Here is a 13,875-nt window from a genome sequence, read left to right as displayed (position 1 = left end):
AGAATAAAGCCTTCTTCTCCAGCTCAGCTGGGTCCTTGGGGATTTCAGTTTCCCCCCTTCTTTAGGGCTATGGCTTCCTTCTTTGGAGCTTTTGTCTCCTTCTTTTCTGCTGCTTGGGTTTTGTTCCCTGGCATTTTGGTTTTCTTCCTCTCTGATTCTTTGGTGACCTTCTTCTCTGGAGCCTTGGTTTCTTTCTTCTCTGGGCCTTTCTTTCCCTTCTTCTTTGGGGATTTTGTTTCCTTTTGTGGGATTTTGGTTTCGTCCTTCTCTGGTGGTTTGCTTTTCCCCTTCTCTGCTTTTGGAGGTTGCTCCCCCACAGAGACTCCCTTCTTTCCCTTCTTCAGCCTCTCTTCCTCCTCTAAGGTTTTTGCCTCCTTCTGAAGTTTTTGAGCTGGCTGTTTCAGCTCCCTTCTGCAGACAAAACAGAAAACATGGCTCAGAGTCCCCACCAGAAACTTGGGCTCACCAGTCCTGGCTGGCCCTGCACTTAATTCCTTCACCCTGAGGCCATTTCCGTGAATTCTCCTCAACCCACAGAGGCTGGGAACATCCCAAGTGAGGGCACTGGTGGAAGGGGACCTCCAGGACCAGCCAAACCTGAGCTTTGCCATCATCAGCTCTTGACTGTGCAAGCTCCCTCTTAAGGCTCAGCCAGAGCCCTCCAGCCCAGTGCCAAAGGCTGATCCACCAGCTCTCTGTGCTGGTGCTGAAAACGCCCTTTGTCTCTTGGCTTCCCAGGTTAGAGCAGAGCACAGATTGCTCACATCTGCTTCTCTCTCCTACCATTCTTACTCAGCTCATTCAGCCCCTTCTCCCTGGGCACAGCTGAAGCATGATTTTAAAGGGTTAAGATTTCAGCTGAGGGTTAGAAGCAATTCCCATGGATCAGGATGTAAGGTAGATAGGCAGACCATAGGTTAATGATTATGAGATGCTTAAGCTGGAGCTGATTGTTCTATTGTTTACCATTAGGAGCTTCTTTCTAGAAGGAAGTGGAGTAAGTGAACTGTTAGAAGAACAAATTGAAACCAGTAGAACAATGGGTTAGCACCTGGACTTGATGTCAATCAATCACTAAGCAGGGGACCTTGGATCATGCCAGAGGGTCACAGAGACCTGATGAAGACATTCCTGACTTCATCCCTTAAAACCACTGACCAATTTCAGACCACCGACCCAATTCAAGAGAAGAATTGCACAGGTGTGAAGGACCAATGACCTCATTTGAATACAGAGCAGGGATGGGAGGTGCTGGGGCTGTGCAGATGTATTGTATGTAAGATCTTGGGAAATAAAGAGAGGGCAGAGAACCTTGGGCAGCGCGGTCACGCCTTTTAGGGACGGCTCTGGTGCCGCCCGCCGGTGTTAATAAACACACCACTGTCTGACTTTAATTAGTTAGAGAGTCTCTGTCCCTCATCTTTGGTTTTAAGGACTCCTAGCCTGCTCCTTAATGAGAACAATCCTGTCAGTCAGAAAGCAAAGGCTGCAGGAACTCCTCTCCTGCCAGACAGGCTCTTGGCAGCCAGATTTCCTGCTGGAACCCAGCTGTGACCAAGCAAACCAGGGCTGGCTGCCGTGGAAACCATTGGAAGCAGCCTCATCCATCTCCTCCCCATGAAACCTACTTCACCCTGGCCTGAAGAAGTCCTGATGCACAGGCTTGCTTTGAGCAGCCTCCACTCCCAGCTCCACACTTGGCCTGTGTGTCCTGAGCTGGGCTGCCTTGCTGGAGCTGAGCTTCTCCTGTGCTTGCCTACTGCTGCAGCTGAAGGGGAGCCTCAAGGACATGAGCTTTTCTGGGTGCTGTCCCACCACAAGGAGAACCTGGCAGATCAGCATTGCAAGGACTTCATCTGGGGCAGGAGCAGGACCCAAAGCAAGGTTTGGTCTGTGCCCCATGCCTGCCCATCCCACAATCCCACTGCTTTGGTGAAGAAGGGAGATGATGAAGAAGATGCCACTCAACACCATGGACTTCAAGACACCTCCAGAGGCAGTGCCAAGGCAAGCCCAGAGCCCAGCTCCCTGCAGGCAGCAGCTAAGCCAGGAGGGCTCAGCACTCCTATAGAGCAGATGATGTTCTGTCTCAACAGAAGAAGGTCCTTCCTCTCTTGGGAGCCAGGGAGCTCAGAGTGGCCATCCCTGTGCTGCTTCTGGCCTTTGCTATGCAGCACCTCTGAGCTCAGAGTCCTTGGAGCAGGGAAGCCCTGCAGGGACAAGAACCCATGGCAGAGCAGTAACCCATGCAAGGCTCACTCACCTGTCCCTGAGAGGTGCCTGAGAGCCACAGCTGATCTCCCGGGGGCTCAGGGAGGAGCTGACACCTGAGGCCTCCCCGGTCACCAGCACCTCGCAGGTGGGGCCTCCCTCCACGTGGCACAGCTCGGTGACATTGGAGGTGCTGCTGAGGTGGCCAGAGAAGGTGGAGGAGACCTGCTGGCTCTGTCCTGGCTGCAGCACACCTGAGAGTGGCAGGATACTGAAAGCCTGGATGGAAGACAGGAGAGATTGAGGTGTTGAGCATGGAAATGGATGCAGAAGAGCATCTTGGAGCAAAGTGCAGCTGGACCTGGAGGGGCCTATTCTCCAAACACTGCCAGAATCACCCTCACCTCATCCTGCATCCATGCCACTGACCAGGGCAGGGACCATGGGGAAAATCTTCTCCCATGCTCACAGGTCAATGCATTAATTAGTACATTACATGAAAGGGAACTGGGATGTCTCCTGGCAGTAGAAATTCTCTCTGATGCACAACTTGCCTTGAAAAAGTTTAAAAACTTCCTGCTTTTAGAGAAGGAGAAGACTCAGAGTGAAAGCTCTTGCAGCTGAGGGAAGGAGTCCAGCCCAGCTCATCTGACTCCTGAGGCTCTTCCCCTCTCTCTCTGATTGAAATGCTGCTTTCTCAAGGTGCTACAGCAAAAGCTCCGGCAAAAATTTCCTATGGACCACCTGAGGAGTTCCAGGGGGAGCAGTGCCCTCCACAGGTGCTGCACAGTGTCCTTGGGCAGCCCCACAACGTGTCCTGCACGGCCTCTCCAACAAGCAGCTGCTTCAGCAGCACTTTGTGCTGGGCCTGGAGGGAGGGGAGGCCCCTCTGTGGCCAATGCTGAGGGCCCCCAGTGGCACTGGGAGCTCCAGCCCTGCTGGCCACACTGACAATGGGCAAGTGAGACAGATTCCCTCTTGCCTTCCAGGGGAGTGTGCACTACGTCCAGGGAGCACCTGAATCCCTCCAAGCCCCGTGGGAGGGGAGGGTTTTCAGGAGTTTGTGCTGGCACCTGAAAAACAAGCCATTTTCTGTGCTGGGAGGAAGAGACAGCCACTCTGCAAAGTCTCCCTTTGTAAGAGAGCTTCAGGGCCAGCAGTGCAACAGCAGCTCTGGGGTGAAAGCAGAGCCCTGCACACAGGGAGTCTGGCTGGCTTGGGAAGAGGCTCCATGGAGATCAGGACTCATCCCAGCTTGCTCTGGGAAGGAAGCTGGAGCTCTGAGCATGATGATGCAGATAAAAGTCTCATCTCACATTGGGAAGGAAACAAGGCAAAACATCCCACACTCAGCACAGGCCTGTAGGATCTGAGTCAGCTTCTCCAAGGAAAACTCTCCTCTTTCTCCCTCCCACTCACCCCATGTCCAGCCACTGGCCCTGCTGCCCAGCCCACTGCCAGGGCACAGGACAGCAGGGCAGCAAAAAGGGAGGTCAGCACGAGCATGACTTGGTGCTGGCAGGCTGGGGAGGCAACACAAGCACTGGGTGGACAAGAAAATCTACCTCTGCTCCTGAAGACTGGGCAAGATCCTGCACTTCTCTCAGGGCTGGGACTGGCTCCTCCCTTCTGATCTTGAAGTTCCGCCATCGAGATGCTGAGGAGTCCAAGCCGGTTCTCTTCTCCTTGGGTGGTTGGGGCTTGAACTTAGGTGGGTGAAGCTCATCTCTGGAAAATAAGAGAACTATGAACAGGGACCTGCAGTGGGAGGGAGGGACACCTGCACCAGCAGCTCCTGGTCAGGATGCAGCCCCTGGCTGGGTGCTGGCACCTTGAACTGAGAAATGGTTTGATCCAGCCCTTCCCAATCCAGGCTGGAGCAGCTCTGCTCTAAAGGCAGCCCAGGGATGACACTGAGCTGCTGCAGCAGCTGCAACTGCTTGCACTGAGCAGCTCCAGAGGACAGGCATGAACACCTTGTGGGGATGCCAAAAGCACAGTGGGAGAGGAAAGGACAGAGAAGGCAAGCAAAAAGGGGAGATCTGAGGCAGACCCAGGGGCAGACCCAGCCAGTGCCCAGCCAGCACAGCCCCCCCCCCCCAGTGCCCAAGGCCAGAAACTCTGCAGCTCCAACAGGGATTTATCAGGAATGTTCCCCTGACACTGCTGGGGCCTTGGTTGACATTTTCCAGCACTCCCAGGTGACTCAGGTCACATTCCCCATCCATACATACACAGGCTGTGGTGCTGGGATCCTGCCAAGCTCTGTCACCCTTGGGCTTGGGGAGGTTTCTGCCAGCCGTCCTGAGCTCCATAATTGTGCTCTCTGTGCCAGGAAGCAAGCAAGAAAGATTTTTAAAAAAACCCAAACCAAACTACAACAGGGAAACCTAAAAAACCTTCAACAGCTCAACCCTGCTCACGTTATTTCTTTAGGGACACCTAGCACTCTCCAGCTGAAATGCTGGGCTTTTGGGGAAAAAGAAAATTACATGTTCACCTCCAAATTGAAAAGGATTAAGGTAAGAGAACCTTTCAAAGTACAAATTATTGGCCCAAAGGTAAAAGATTTGCCAGAAATCTCTAGTTAAGACCATGCTGACAGTTAAACAACTGGTTCTTCTGGTGGGCAGAAACCCTCCTCTTTAAGGGAAGCAGCCTGAGAGTTGAAAGCAACTGTTTTGTCAAACTTCAGGCTCCCTGGCACAGCCTGCACTGCCTGTCCTTCCTGTTCACTGATTTACAGGCAGTGCCACAATGGCCCAGGTTCAGATGTTTGCTGCCATCCAGGGAATTTGGCATCACCATTTCCATATGTCTTAAGATAAGTTTCAATCTTTGCATCCACACTTCAAATGCCAGCTTTTCTTTCTTTTATAGAAAGCTAAAGGTTCCCAGAAGTCTTCTGACCTCCTCTTTTGTGCTCAGAGAGATGGCATTTAAACCAGATGTTTCCAAAGTGAACAGCATTTTAAAGAACAATGAACTAAAATGACCCTGGATCCCAGCTTAGCCGAACTCCATTCTGTGTCAGACACTGAGATTCCCACCTCTAAGGCACGAACTGTTTGTGCCACCCATCCCTCCTGTCCTTCTCCACAGCAGCCTGTGCCTGTTTTCCCCAGAAGAATCCCTGTCCCTGTGCCCCCTGCCAGGAGCAGTTGCCCACAGGCACACAGCTCCCCTTGCCCTCACCAGGGGGTTTCTCTCATCCCCGAACACGCCGATGAGAACGTTGGTGCGATGCTCGCCCAGCGCCTGCACCTCCACCACAACTGGGATCTCTGCTGTGCTCTGGGGCTGGACAATCCCACAGGGCTGGGGGCTGGAGTAGAACACAGCAGAGTCCTCCTTGCGTTTCTGGAAGGGACAGAATGAAATGCAGCTTCAGAGGCACCTCTGAAGAAACTTTAGACTCCTTAACATCCACCGCAACAGCAACTTACACACACGTTTAAAACTCCCCAGGACAAAGGTAAAAGGAACAAACAAGATGCAAGAATTGGAGGCTTAACATTCGCAGGGGATCCTGCAAGGAGGCTGCCAGCACAGGCACTGGTGTCTCTGGATGCAGCAGCTTTTCACAACCCTCTAAGATCTCCCACAAGAAAACACCCTGAAGACTAGAACATCAACTGTTCCCTCAGCAGCTTACACTGCCTCCTCAAGTTTACATTCGGGTAGGATCCTGTTCTCAGACGATCTTTAAGACTGAATAGAAAGCAGCAAAGTCTTATCTAAACCCTTTTTTTCCCCTAATAATCTCCTCAATAATATTTGACAGGAGGAGGTGGATGTGATGCCAAACCTGGGGAATAAGCCCGTAGCAGCCAGGGAGGTGGCTGGGATTCCTGATGACGAGCTTCTTCTCATAGGGCACCTTCAGGTGGCACTCATCGTACTGGAGCACACAGGGGGACACTTGGAGCTCAGGAACGAGACATCTGGGCAAAGAGATGACCCCAGGGGAATCAGAGATACTGAGAGAATGGAGAACGTTTACCCCCAAAGATTGTGCAATGCAGCAGAACACATTGGTCACTGTCAAATGGACATTTAACAGCCCTACAGGGATAAATTGCCTTCTGCCTCTTCCCACTCAAACAGGTCCTGTCAAGGAGGGGCAAACCCTGAGGCAGCACCCAGAGGCTGCCAAGTGCCCCAGGCAGAGCACTTTGTGCCACAGCTGCCTCAGCCCCTCCTTTGCCCAAGAAGCCTTGCAAGGACTCCTGTCACAGTCCCAGTGATCCACGAGCTCTGGGGGAGCCTTCCCAACAAGGATCAGGGCTCACTAAGGCTCAAGGAACACACAGCTCCAGTGTCTCAGGAAAAATGACTCCCTTCTCTGCCATGGTGCTGTTGCCCTGCCTGAGAACTCAGCTCTTTGCCCCAGCCCTGGAGGGCACGAGACACCAGCTGCCCTCCAGAGTGGCTGATCACCCCCTCCCAGGCCCTGCAGCTCCCTCCCTCCTTCCCTGCACAGCTCCAGGCACTGACTGGCCCCAGCTCCACCTGCTTTACAGAATGGCAGCCCAGGCACTGACTGGATGGCTCTGCCTGGGACAGGGAACAGCACCAGGGAGCTGCATCCCTCTGGGCATTCAACTGGCACCCACAGCAGCACAGCAGGATGCAATTCTGCTGCAGCAACAACGGCCTTTAGTCTCAACTCTGAGAATATTAAAGCTCAAAATGGGAAGGAGAGGGAAGGAGAAAAACTGGACTGAGCTGCCACATCCAGGGCTGCTTTCCCCTCCTAAGACCTTGCCCTCACCACTCTTGCTGAGAGCCACTTCCCCCCTGCCAGGTGCCCTCATGAACAGAAGCAGAGCCTGACTCTCAGCAGGCTGCTTGCTGTGGCCCAAACCAATGCACGCTGGTCACAACCAGCACAACTCCACATCCTGCAGCAAGAAGGAGAGGAGGCCCTCGGGAAATTTGTTCCACCTCAAGCACCAAAACCCAGGCCAAGAAATGATATCATTCCTGGTCCCTTTAGAAGAGGGCCCAGGACCGTGCTGGGCTGTGAGCAGGGCTGCTTTTCACCACAGGCTGCTGCCCAAGCCCTGCTGTTCTCATGTCCAGCTGGCACAACATGAGGCCATTAAGCAGCACTTCTCCTTGGCAGCTGCAGCCAGCAAAGCCTGTGCAAGGCAGTGCCTGGGGGAGGCCAGGCAAGGGCTGGTACCTGGCTGTGATGAACAGTTTTGTCACTCCCTTGCCAATGCCCTCCACGTCCACCAGCATCCTCCGGCGGAACTCCATCACCGTGTTGGAACACAGGGTCACCTGGTGGAAGAGAAGAACAGGAAATTCTTCCTTACAAAAGCTCATTACCCACCTGTGATATCCTCCAGTTCTTGAGGAGGATTTGGCCTTCATTCTTCTGCAGCTCCATGTGTAGAGCACAGTCTCAGAGGAACAAAAGCCTTCTGGCAATACCAGATTTGTTAAACACACCTTGCTATCAGGGCATAGGTCAGCTACATTCAGACATTAGACTAAAGCTCTTTGCAATACTGAATTCAAATTAGGGGTCCAATTTCTCATCTGACTACAATGACATCCATGCAGAGGAAATCTGACTTGAACAAAATGAGTTCAGCTTTACAGCAGCAAGCTGAGGGCAAAGTGTGGCCCAGCAGGTGCTGGGCACTTCATGGCTGCCGTGGGACCCGGAGCCCGGGCTGGCTCTCAGAACTCTGGCCCCATGCCAGGAGTGGGGAACTGCCTCAGGATGGGCACTTACCAGAGGCAGAACCCTCAGAGCCACTTGCTCTATGGTGCAAGAGACAAGCCACGACAGGGAGCAGGCAGAGAAGAAAGGAGGAGGCTCCCTGTCTTGAAGTTCCACAAGGAAGGGTTTATTCCAAGCAAGGGGATCAGAGGCAAAAGAGCCCTGGGCACTCCTGTGCAACGGCTTTTGTACAGACACAAATGGGGGGGGGGGATACAAACAGCAAACCATTAGGGAATCCTCAGGGGAGCAGGGAGGGGATTACATCAAGTGTACATCTGGGGCCACTTGGGGTAGGAGGGTGGAGAGGATGGCTCACAAGGGCCAATGGGACCTCCAGGAATAGGGGAATTCCAAAGGAGTGTTGCAGACAGGGAATGGCTCGAGGTCAAATTGGCAAAGAAGGCTGGGGAACAAAAGGGGGTGGGTTGCCTTGAAAGGCAGGGAAAGAGCTGGAACAAGGGGCAAGGAATGGCATGAGGGACAGCTTTGAGGGAGGGTGAAACCCAGGGGTAAACCAACTCGGGGAGAACATGGGGGTACAACAGAACAAACCACTTAAGAAGAAATCAATAAAATAAATTTGAACCACTACACATGGCTGCAAAGTTTTCTGTCCCCTCTAGAGATTCCTGCAGTGAACACAAATCATTCTGCTCCCCAGGAGGGGGGAAATGAGACCAAGAAGAAAAGCTAACTGCTTTATACAATGACATCTCTCTAACAGCCACCTTCTGCCATCATCCTTGCTCTGCCCACTTGCAATCAAATCAATTGCTCTCAAAAACACAAGAATGGCTTCAGGCCTTGACCATAAGGTATGTGACCTCAGCAGATGATTTTGGAAACCAAACAGTGCTCCTGGAGGAACATCCCGAGTAAGCCAGCTAGCAGAGGCCTCCCAGCAGTGCAGATCTCTCCCTCCCACCATGCTCAAAGCTGGCACCAGAGCTAAAGCCCTCCCACACTCCAGTGCAGCTTCAGCCCTGGTGCTGCAGCATCTGTGGCTGGACTCTGGCTGTACCTCGATGTCCTGGTGTCCCTGGGGGAGGATGGTCCCTCGGCTGGGATTCATGGTGAACTCCCTGGGCTCAACATAGAAATGGATTCCCTTCCTCCAGGCTGGGTCGCTGTGCCTGCGGATCTGATCCACGCTGTCAACAGCCGGCTGCGTGCCATCGTCCGACATGCGGAGCTGGAACGTCAGCGGCACCGCGGAGCTGTTGGTGAGGCGACAGCGCTGGGTGTAGGGAAAGCCTGGCAAAGGACACAAATATCCAGTCAGGCACCCATGATGGCATGATCCTGGGGTGAATATCCTGGCAGGATCAAAGTGGGATTGGAGTTCAGCTCTTTATTATCTGAACTACAGCTCACCGAGAAGGTGCGTGAGGAATTAATCGTCACTTAGTTCCCTTTGACACAGTTTCCAGATTCCAGACTGCAGCCCTGAAAATGCCCACTCCTAGCCCTGCTCAACACTGCAAGCTTCTCTCTTTGGGATGGGGAGAAGCTCCCTCACCTGCCCCAAACCAGCACCACTTATCTCTCAGTGATGGGTGTGCATCCAGACCCAGCATTTACTCTGAGAATTCAAGCTGTCAAATTCCCTGGGAAGCCTGCCAACACTCCCACTGTTTTCAAGAGATATAAACAGGGAGTCGTCATTGAGAAGAAGCTACAGCAAAAGAAAGTGAGGATGGAATCAGGAACTAGAACGTGGTGCAAAGCACCCTAATGCAGCTTCTCTCTGCAGCATCCTTGAGGCATCTCTTGGTTTGGGCCAAACAGACTGAGCACGGGACAGCTCAGAGCCCACTCAGCTGGGGGCACACCCAAGCCTTGCTTTGAGATTAGCAATTAGGAATCAGGTCCCACCTCACCCAACAAACAGGGACATCACAGCCATGCTGCTCACTGGGATTGCTGCCTGCAAGGGTTTAGCCCACTTTAGCTCTGAGATTTGCTTTCCATCCTGGAAAGCCAGAGATACAGCCACTCATGGTAGGGATGTCCTGCCGAGCCCGCAGAGCAGCCACAACCTGCTCTGCAGGGCACACCTGGCTGGGCTGGCCAGCTCTGTGAGGAGGAGACTTCTCCCCAGGCCTGCTCACCAAGAGTCCCTGGAACACAGATGGGGACTGCAGGTGCAGCCCAGAGCTTCTCTGGGCCCATCCAAATGACCACTGCCAGCTCCAGCAGTGACTCCAGCAGGGAGGTAGGAGAGGCACAAAAAGGACAAACCCAGATGTCAAAACCTCAAATGAGACTGAGCTCAGCACATGCAGACAACAGTCAACAGTCACAAAGAAGCAAAGATACAACAGCTGCCTTCAGCTGGAGAGACCTTAGGAATGAAATTGGATTCAGCAGGATCAATCTCCTGGTTCAGAACCATATTTCTACCTGTTGCCTTGCTTGTTTCATTTCTTCACAAGGCAACTTGACAAGTGCCTCCATGCCAATGCAGGCTGGGGAAGAAGCAGCTCAGGAAAGGCAATGAGTTTCCTTCCAAAGTTCAGGAACTTCATTGTTCTGGGTTTAGGCTTGGCAGTGAATGTTGCCCTTGGTCTGGGAAGGGGCAGAGGGGTTTTGGGGTGTTTTGGCCCTGGGGCTGGGCTTTTCCCTTCGGGGTTTTTTGGGAGTTGGGGCGTGATACTGGGGGCGGCTGTGCAGTCGGAGCTGAGCTCGGGCAGTGAGCGGAGCTTCCCTTCCTCCCGCTCGGGGATCGAAGCTCGGCCGCTGCTGCTGCGGGAGGTTGTGTGCTTGGCCCCGGGACTGCCCTGGCTGCAGCTCAGCGCTGCCATCGACCCTGCCTGCCTGCCCTGCTCCTGCCTGCTGCTGCTCCGCACTGCCGACATCCCCCTGCCCTTTGGCAGTTTGCAAAAGGAGCATTTCCTTCCTTCCTCCCTTCCCTTCCCTCCTTCCCTCCCTGCACCGGCTGGGAGGGGATCACTGCCCTCCTGCCGGATCCCACAGCTCCTCCTGCTGGGACCCGAACTCCACTCAAGGGGAAAAACGGGACTTGGCGCCTGGGAAACGTCTGTTCTTGCCTTCTTATCTGTGCTCTCCTGATCGAGTCTAGGAAAGAACTGTTATTCCTTTTCCCATAGTTTTGCCTGGGAGCCCTCTCATTTCAAAGGTAGAATTATTTGGAGGGATGGGCTCATCTTTCCATTGCAGGAAGATTCCCACCTTCCTTGACAGACATCTGTCTTTCAAAGCAGCACAGAGACACCAGAAAACACTGACTTTATATTCCTTGCTTCTGTTGGATCTCCCAATGGCAAAATGCCACCTGAGGCAGCAGCAGCCCTGCAGTTCACAGCCTGGAGAGGCTGCTGGGGCAGAGCGTGAGTGAGGGATGCTGTTCTGTTGGAAGGCACAGATTCCTGAGGCTGTGTCCCAGCCCAGGGAACACTCACCAAAGGAGATGTCCCCGAAGTCGAGCTCAGGGAGGTCGAAGTGTAAACTCAGTGCACTGACGCTGCCCCTGGAGGGCGAGGACAGAGGAGGAAACGGCTCGGTTAAAGGAATTGCAAAGGTCTGGCTGTCCTGGCTCGGGGGCACAAAACCTGGGCTCAGGGCACCCTGGGTTTCCAACCAACACAGCCCCATGGGCTCAGCACAGGGCCCCGTGCACAGGAGGCAGCTAAAGCCAAGTGGCCAGCAGCCAACAGCCACTGATGGGCTCTGGGCACAGGGCAGGCAGGAGAAGCCCCCAGGTTGTTGCTGGTCCCATGAAGGACCCTGAACACACACCCAGACATGGCTCTGTGCCTCAGTTTCCCCGTCTGCAAGGGGATGGACATAAAGGTGTCCCCACACACTTCTGTAAGCAGCCCTTGCAGCCACAGGTTCCCTGCTTTGCTCCTTCTTAGCTGGAACTGCTGTTCCCATGGAGGAGCTTTCTCAGCAGAGTTTGACCCACACAATCATGACAGACAGAGTTCTGAGACATCAATCCAGGCCATGCCCAATCATCCTCTGAAAGGAGCAGCAACAGTTCTAGCCGGGGACAGATGGATCCCAGAGGAAAGGACCAGCTTGTCAGCAGTGCACCAGCTGGCACAGCCAAGAGCAACAGCTTCAGCAACCAAACCAGGGTGTCCTGAATCCAGCACAGCACCTCAGCTGTTCTTGAACTCAGCAGACAGACTCCAAAAGTCACCAACATCCACTGAAATCAGCACTTGAAGCTGCACAACACTCACCAGTTGATTTCATGCTTGATGCCAATCAATGCCCACTCTGCCTTTTGGTTCAAACTCAAGGAGCAGTGACCTGGGCCTTGTGTTGTGTTCACAGGACTGCCCCTGGCTCTGCTCTGCACATCTCAACAAGAGACACCTGCCCTTGCCCAAGGAGAAAGCTGCTTATGCAGAAACACCCCTGATCACTTTTGGGGAGGGACAGAGGAGAATCAATTCTTTGATGGTGAAAGGTTCCCTCTTGATTTCCAAAATACAAAAGCAGCACTTTTCCTCCAAAAACAAAGCCAGCATCATTGTTTCTCCACTGTGGGCACACCTACTTGCCACTTTTCTCTTGCTAGGTAAGAACTTCCTTGCTCTTTTTTATCCCTCTCCCTTATCTTCTTGGTGTAATCCAGTGCAGATTGCTTCCATTTCTTTACTGCCTTGAGCCAGTGCCTGCCAACAGCAGCAGCCCAGCTCCAAAGCTGCAGAGCAGCCAGAACAGCTCTCCTGCTCCCACTACATTATCCCAGCAGCACATGGCTCAGGCTGGCAGGGACAAGGCCTCACGCTGCTGTGCTTCTGAGGACTGAGCTCTGCTTCCCCTGTGATCAGCCCTTCTCCCCTGTGCTGGGCCAGGATTATCTCTTGCCATGGCCCCAGCCCACAGGAGGATGCCCAAGTCCTTGGGACAGTTCCTGCTGCAGTTCCCTGACTCCCACCTCAGCCCTTTCCTGGCTGTGCCAAGGAGGCACCAGAGCACTCTGTGCACAGGAGCTGGGAGCACAGCTTGTCCCTCCCAGCAGGGCTGGCAGAGGTGAGCTGAGGCTGCTGCTGCCCACCTGCCATGGATTATTAACACAAGTTTTTACAAACACTGCTGCTGCTGCAGAATCAGCCTGGCTGGCCCATTCAGGTGGGACATCCCAGAGCAGCTGCTGCCCAAGTCTGATCCATCCCACTGCCTGCCATGGCCCAAGGCACAGGGAGATCTCTGCAGGGAGGAGTCATTCCAGCTCCCAGGCACCACCAAGGGCAGGAGGCATCCTCACACTAAAGCAGTGCCAGCATCAGAGCACAGATTCAGACCTCAGGAAACACCTTTTTTCTCTGCTCCAGCCCAACATGAGGTAGGTGGGGGATGTCCCAGAGACAGCTACAGATGTGCCCACCCAGCTCCTAGGGTCCTTACTTGATGGTCAGGATGGCAGGCATAGGAGATCCAGCCACTCTGAGCTGGAACTCTTCCTCAAAGCTGCCCAACACGGTGGCACTGAAGGAGATCTGCACAGTCTGGCTCCCTCCTGCTGCAATGATGCCCTCCTCGGGTGCAAACTTGAAGCAGGAGCCCACCTTGGTGGCTGAAGGGATGCAGGTGAAGGGAGCATCAAGAGCTCCTCGGTTCATCAGTTTCACCTGCAGCAGCAAGAAAGCAAAGTGGAAATACATGTGGAACCTTCCCTTCTTGGGAGTTATTGTCTCATGATGCCAAGAACAGCCAGAAAAGGCAGAAGATGCTTTGTGCTGCTGAGTGGCAGAAGTCAAAAGATACAACAAGACAAGTTCTGCCTTTGGGTTTTCCTGCAGAGCAGAGGTAACTCCACAGAACTGCACTCACCCTGGGGTGATCCCATGGACACAGAGCTGTGCACCTCTGCTCAGCATCACCAAGCTCACTGAGAGCTGGTCCTGAGAGCAACGTGAGCTGATTGCAGCTGCGTAGGGAATCAC

At 53.6% G+C, this 13,875-nt stretch overlaps 1 protein-coding gene across 1 annotated transcript in view; it reads right to left on the bottom strand.

Moving 5' to 3' along the window:
* Window positions 1–13,875, bottom strand: part of LOC132334603 (hydrocephalus-inducing protein homolog) — a 40,725-nt gene that overhangs the window by 11,024 nt on the left and 15,826 nt on the right. The window contains exons 8-13 of the mRNA XM_059860709.1: window positions 13,337–13,560; window positions 11,374–11,441; window positions 8,973–9,205; window positions 7,400–7,500; window positions 6,020–6,155; window positions 5,407–5,511 (exon numbers count right to left, since the gene is read on the bottom strand). Coding sequence (XP_059716692.1) covers window positions 5,407–5,511; window positions 6,020–6,155; window positions 7,400–7,500; window positions 8,973–9,205; window positions 11,374–11,441; window positions 13,337–13,560 — 867 coding nt within the window. The remainder of the gene's footprint in view (window positions 1–5,406; window positions 5,512–6,019; window positions 6,156–7,399; window positions 7,501–8,972; window positions 9,206–11,373; window positions 11,442–13,336; window positions 13,561–13,875) is intronic.

This window comes from Haemorhous mexicanus, chromosome 16 (genome assembly GCF_027477595.1).
Source record: "Haemorhous mexicanus isolate bHaeMex1 chromosome 16, bHaeMex1.pri, whole genome shotgun sequence".
Classification (NCBI taxonomy): domain Eukaryota; kingdom Metazoa; phylum Chordata; class Aves; order Passeriformes; family Fringillidae; genus Haemorhous; species Haemorhous mexicanus.
The sequence above is the reverse complement of the archived record's forward strand: the minus strand, read 5'-3'. Positions and strand labels throughout refer to the sequence as shown.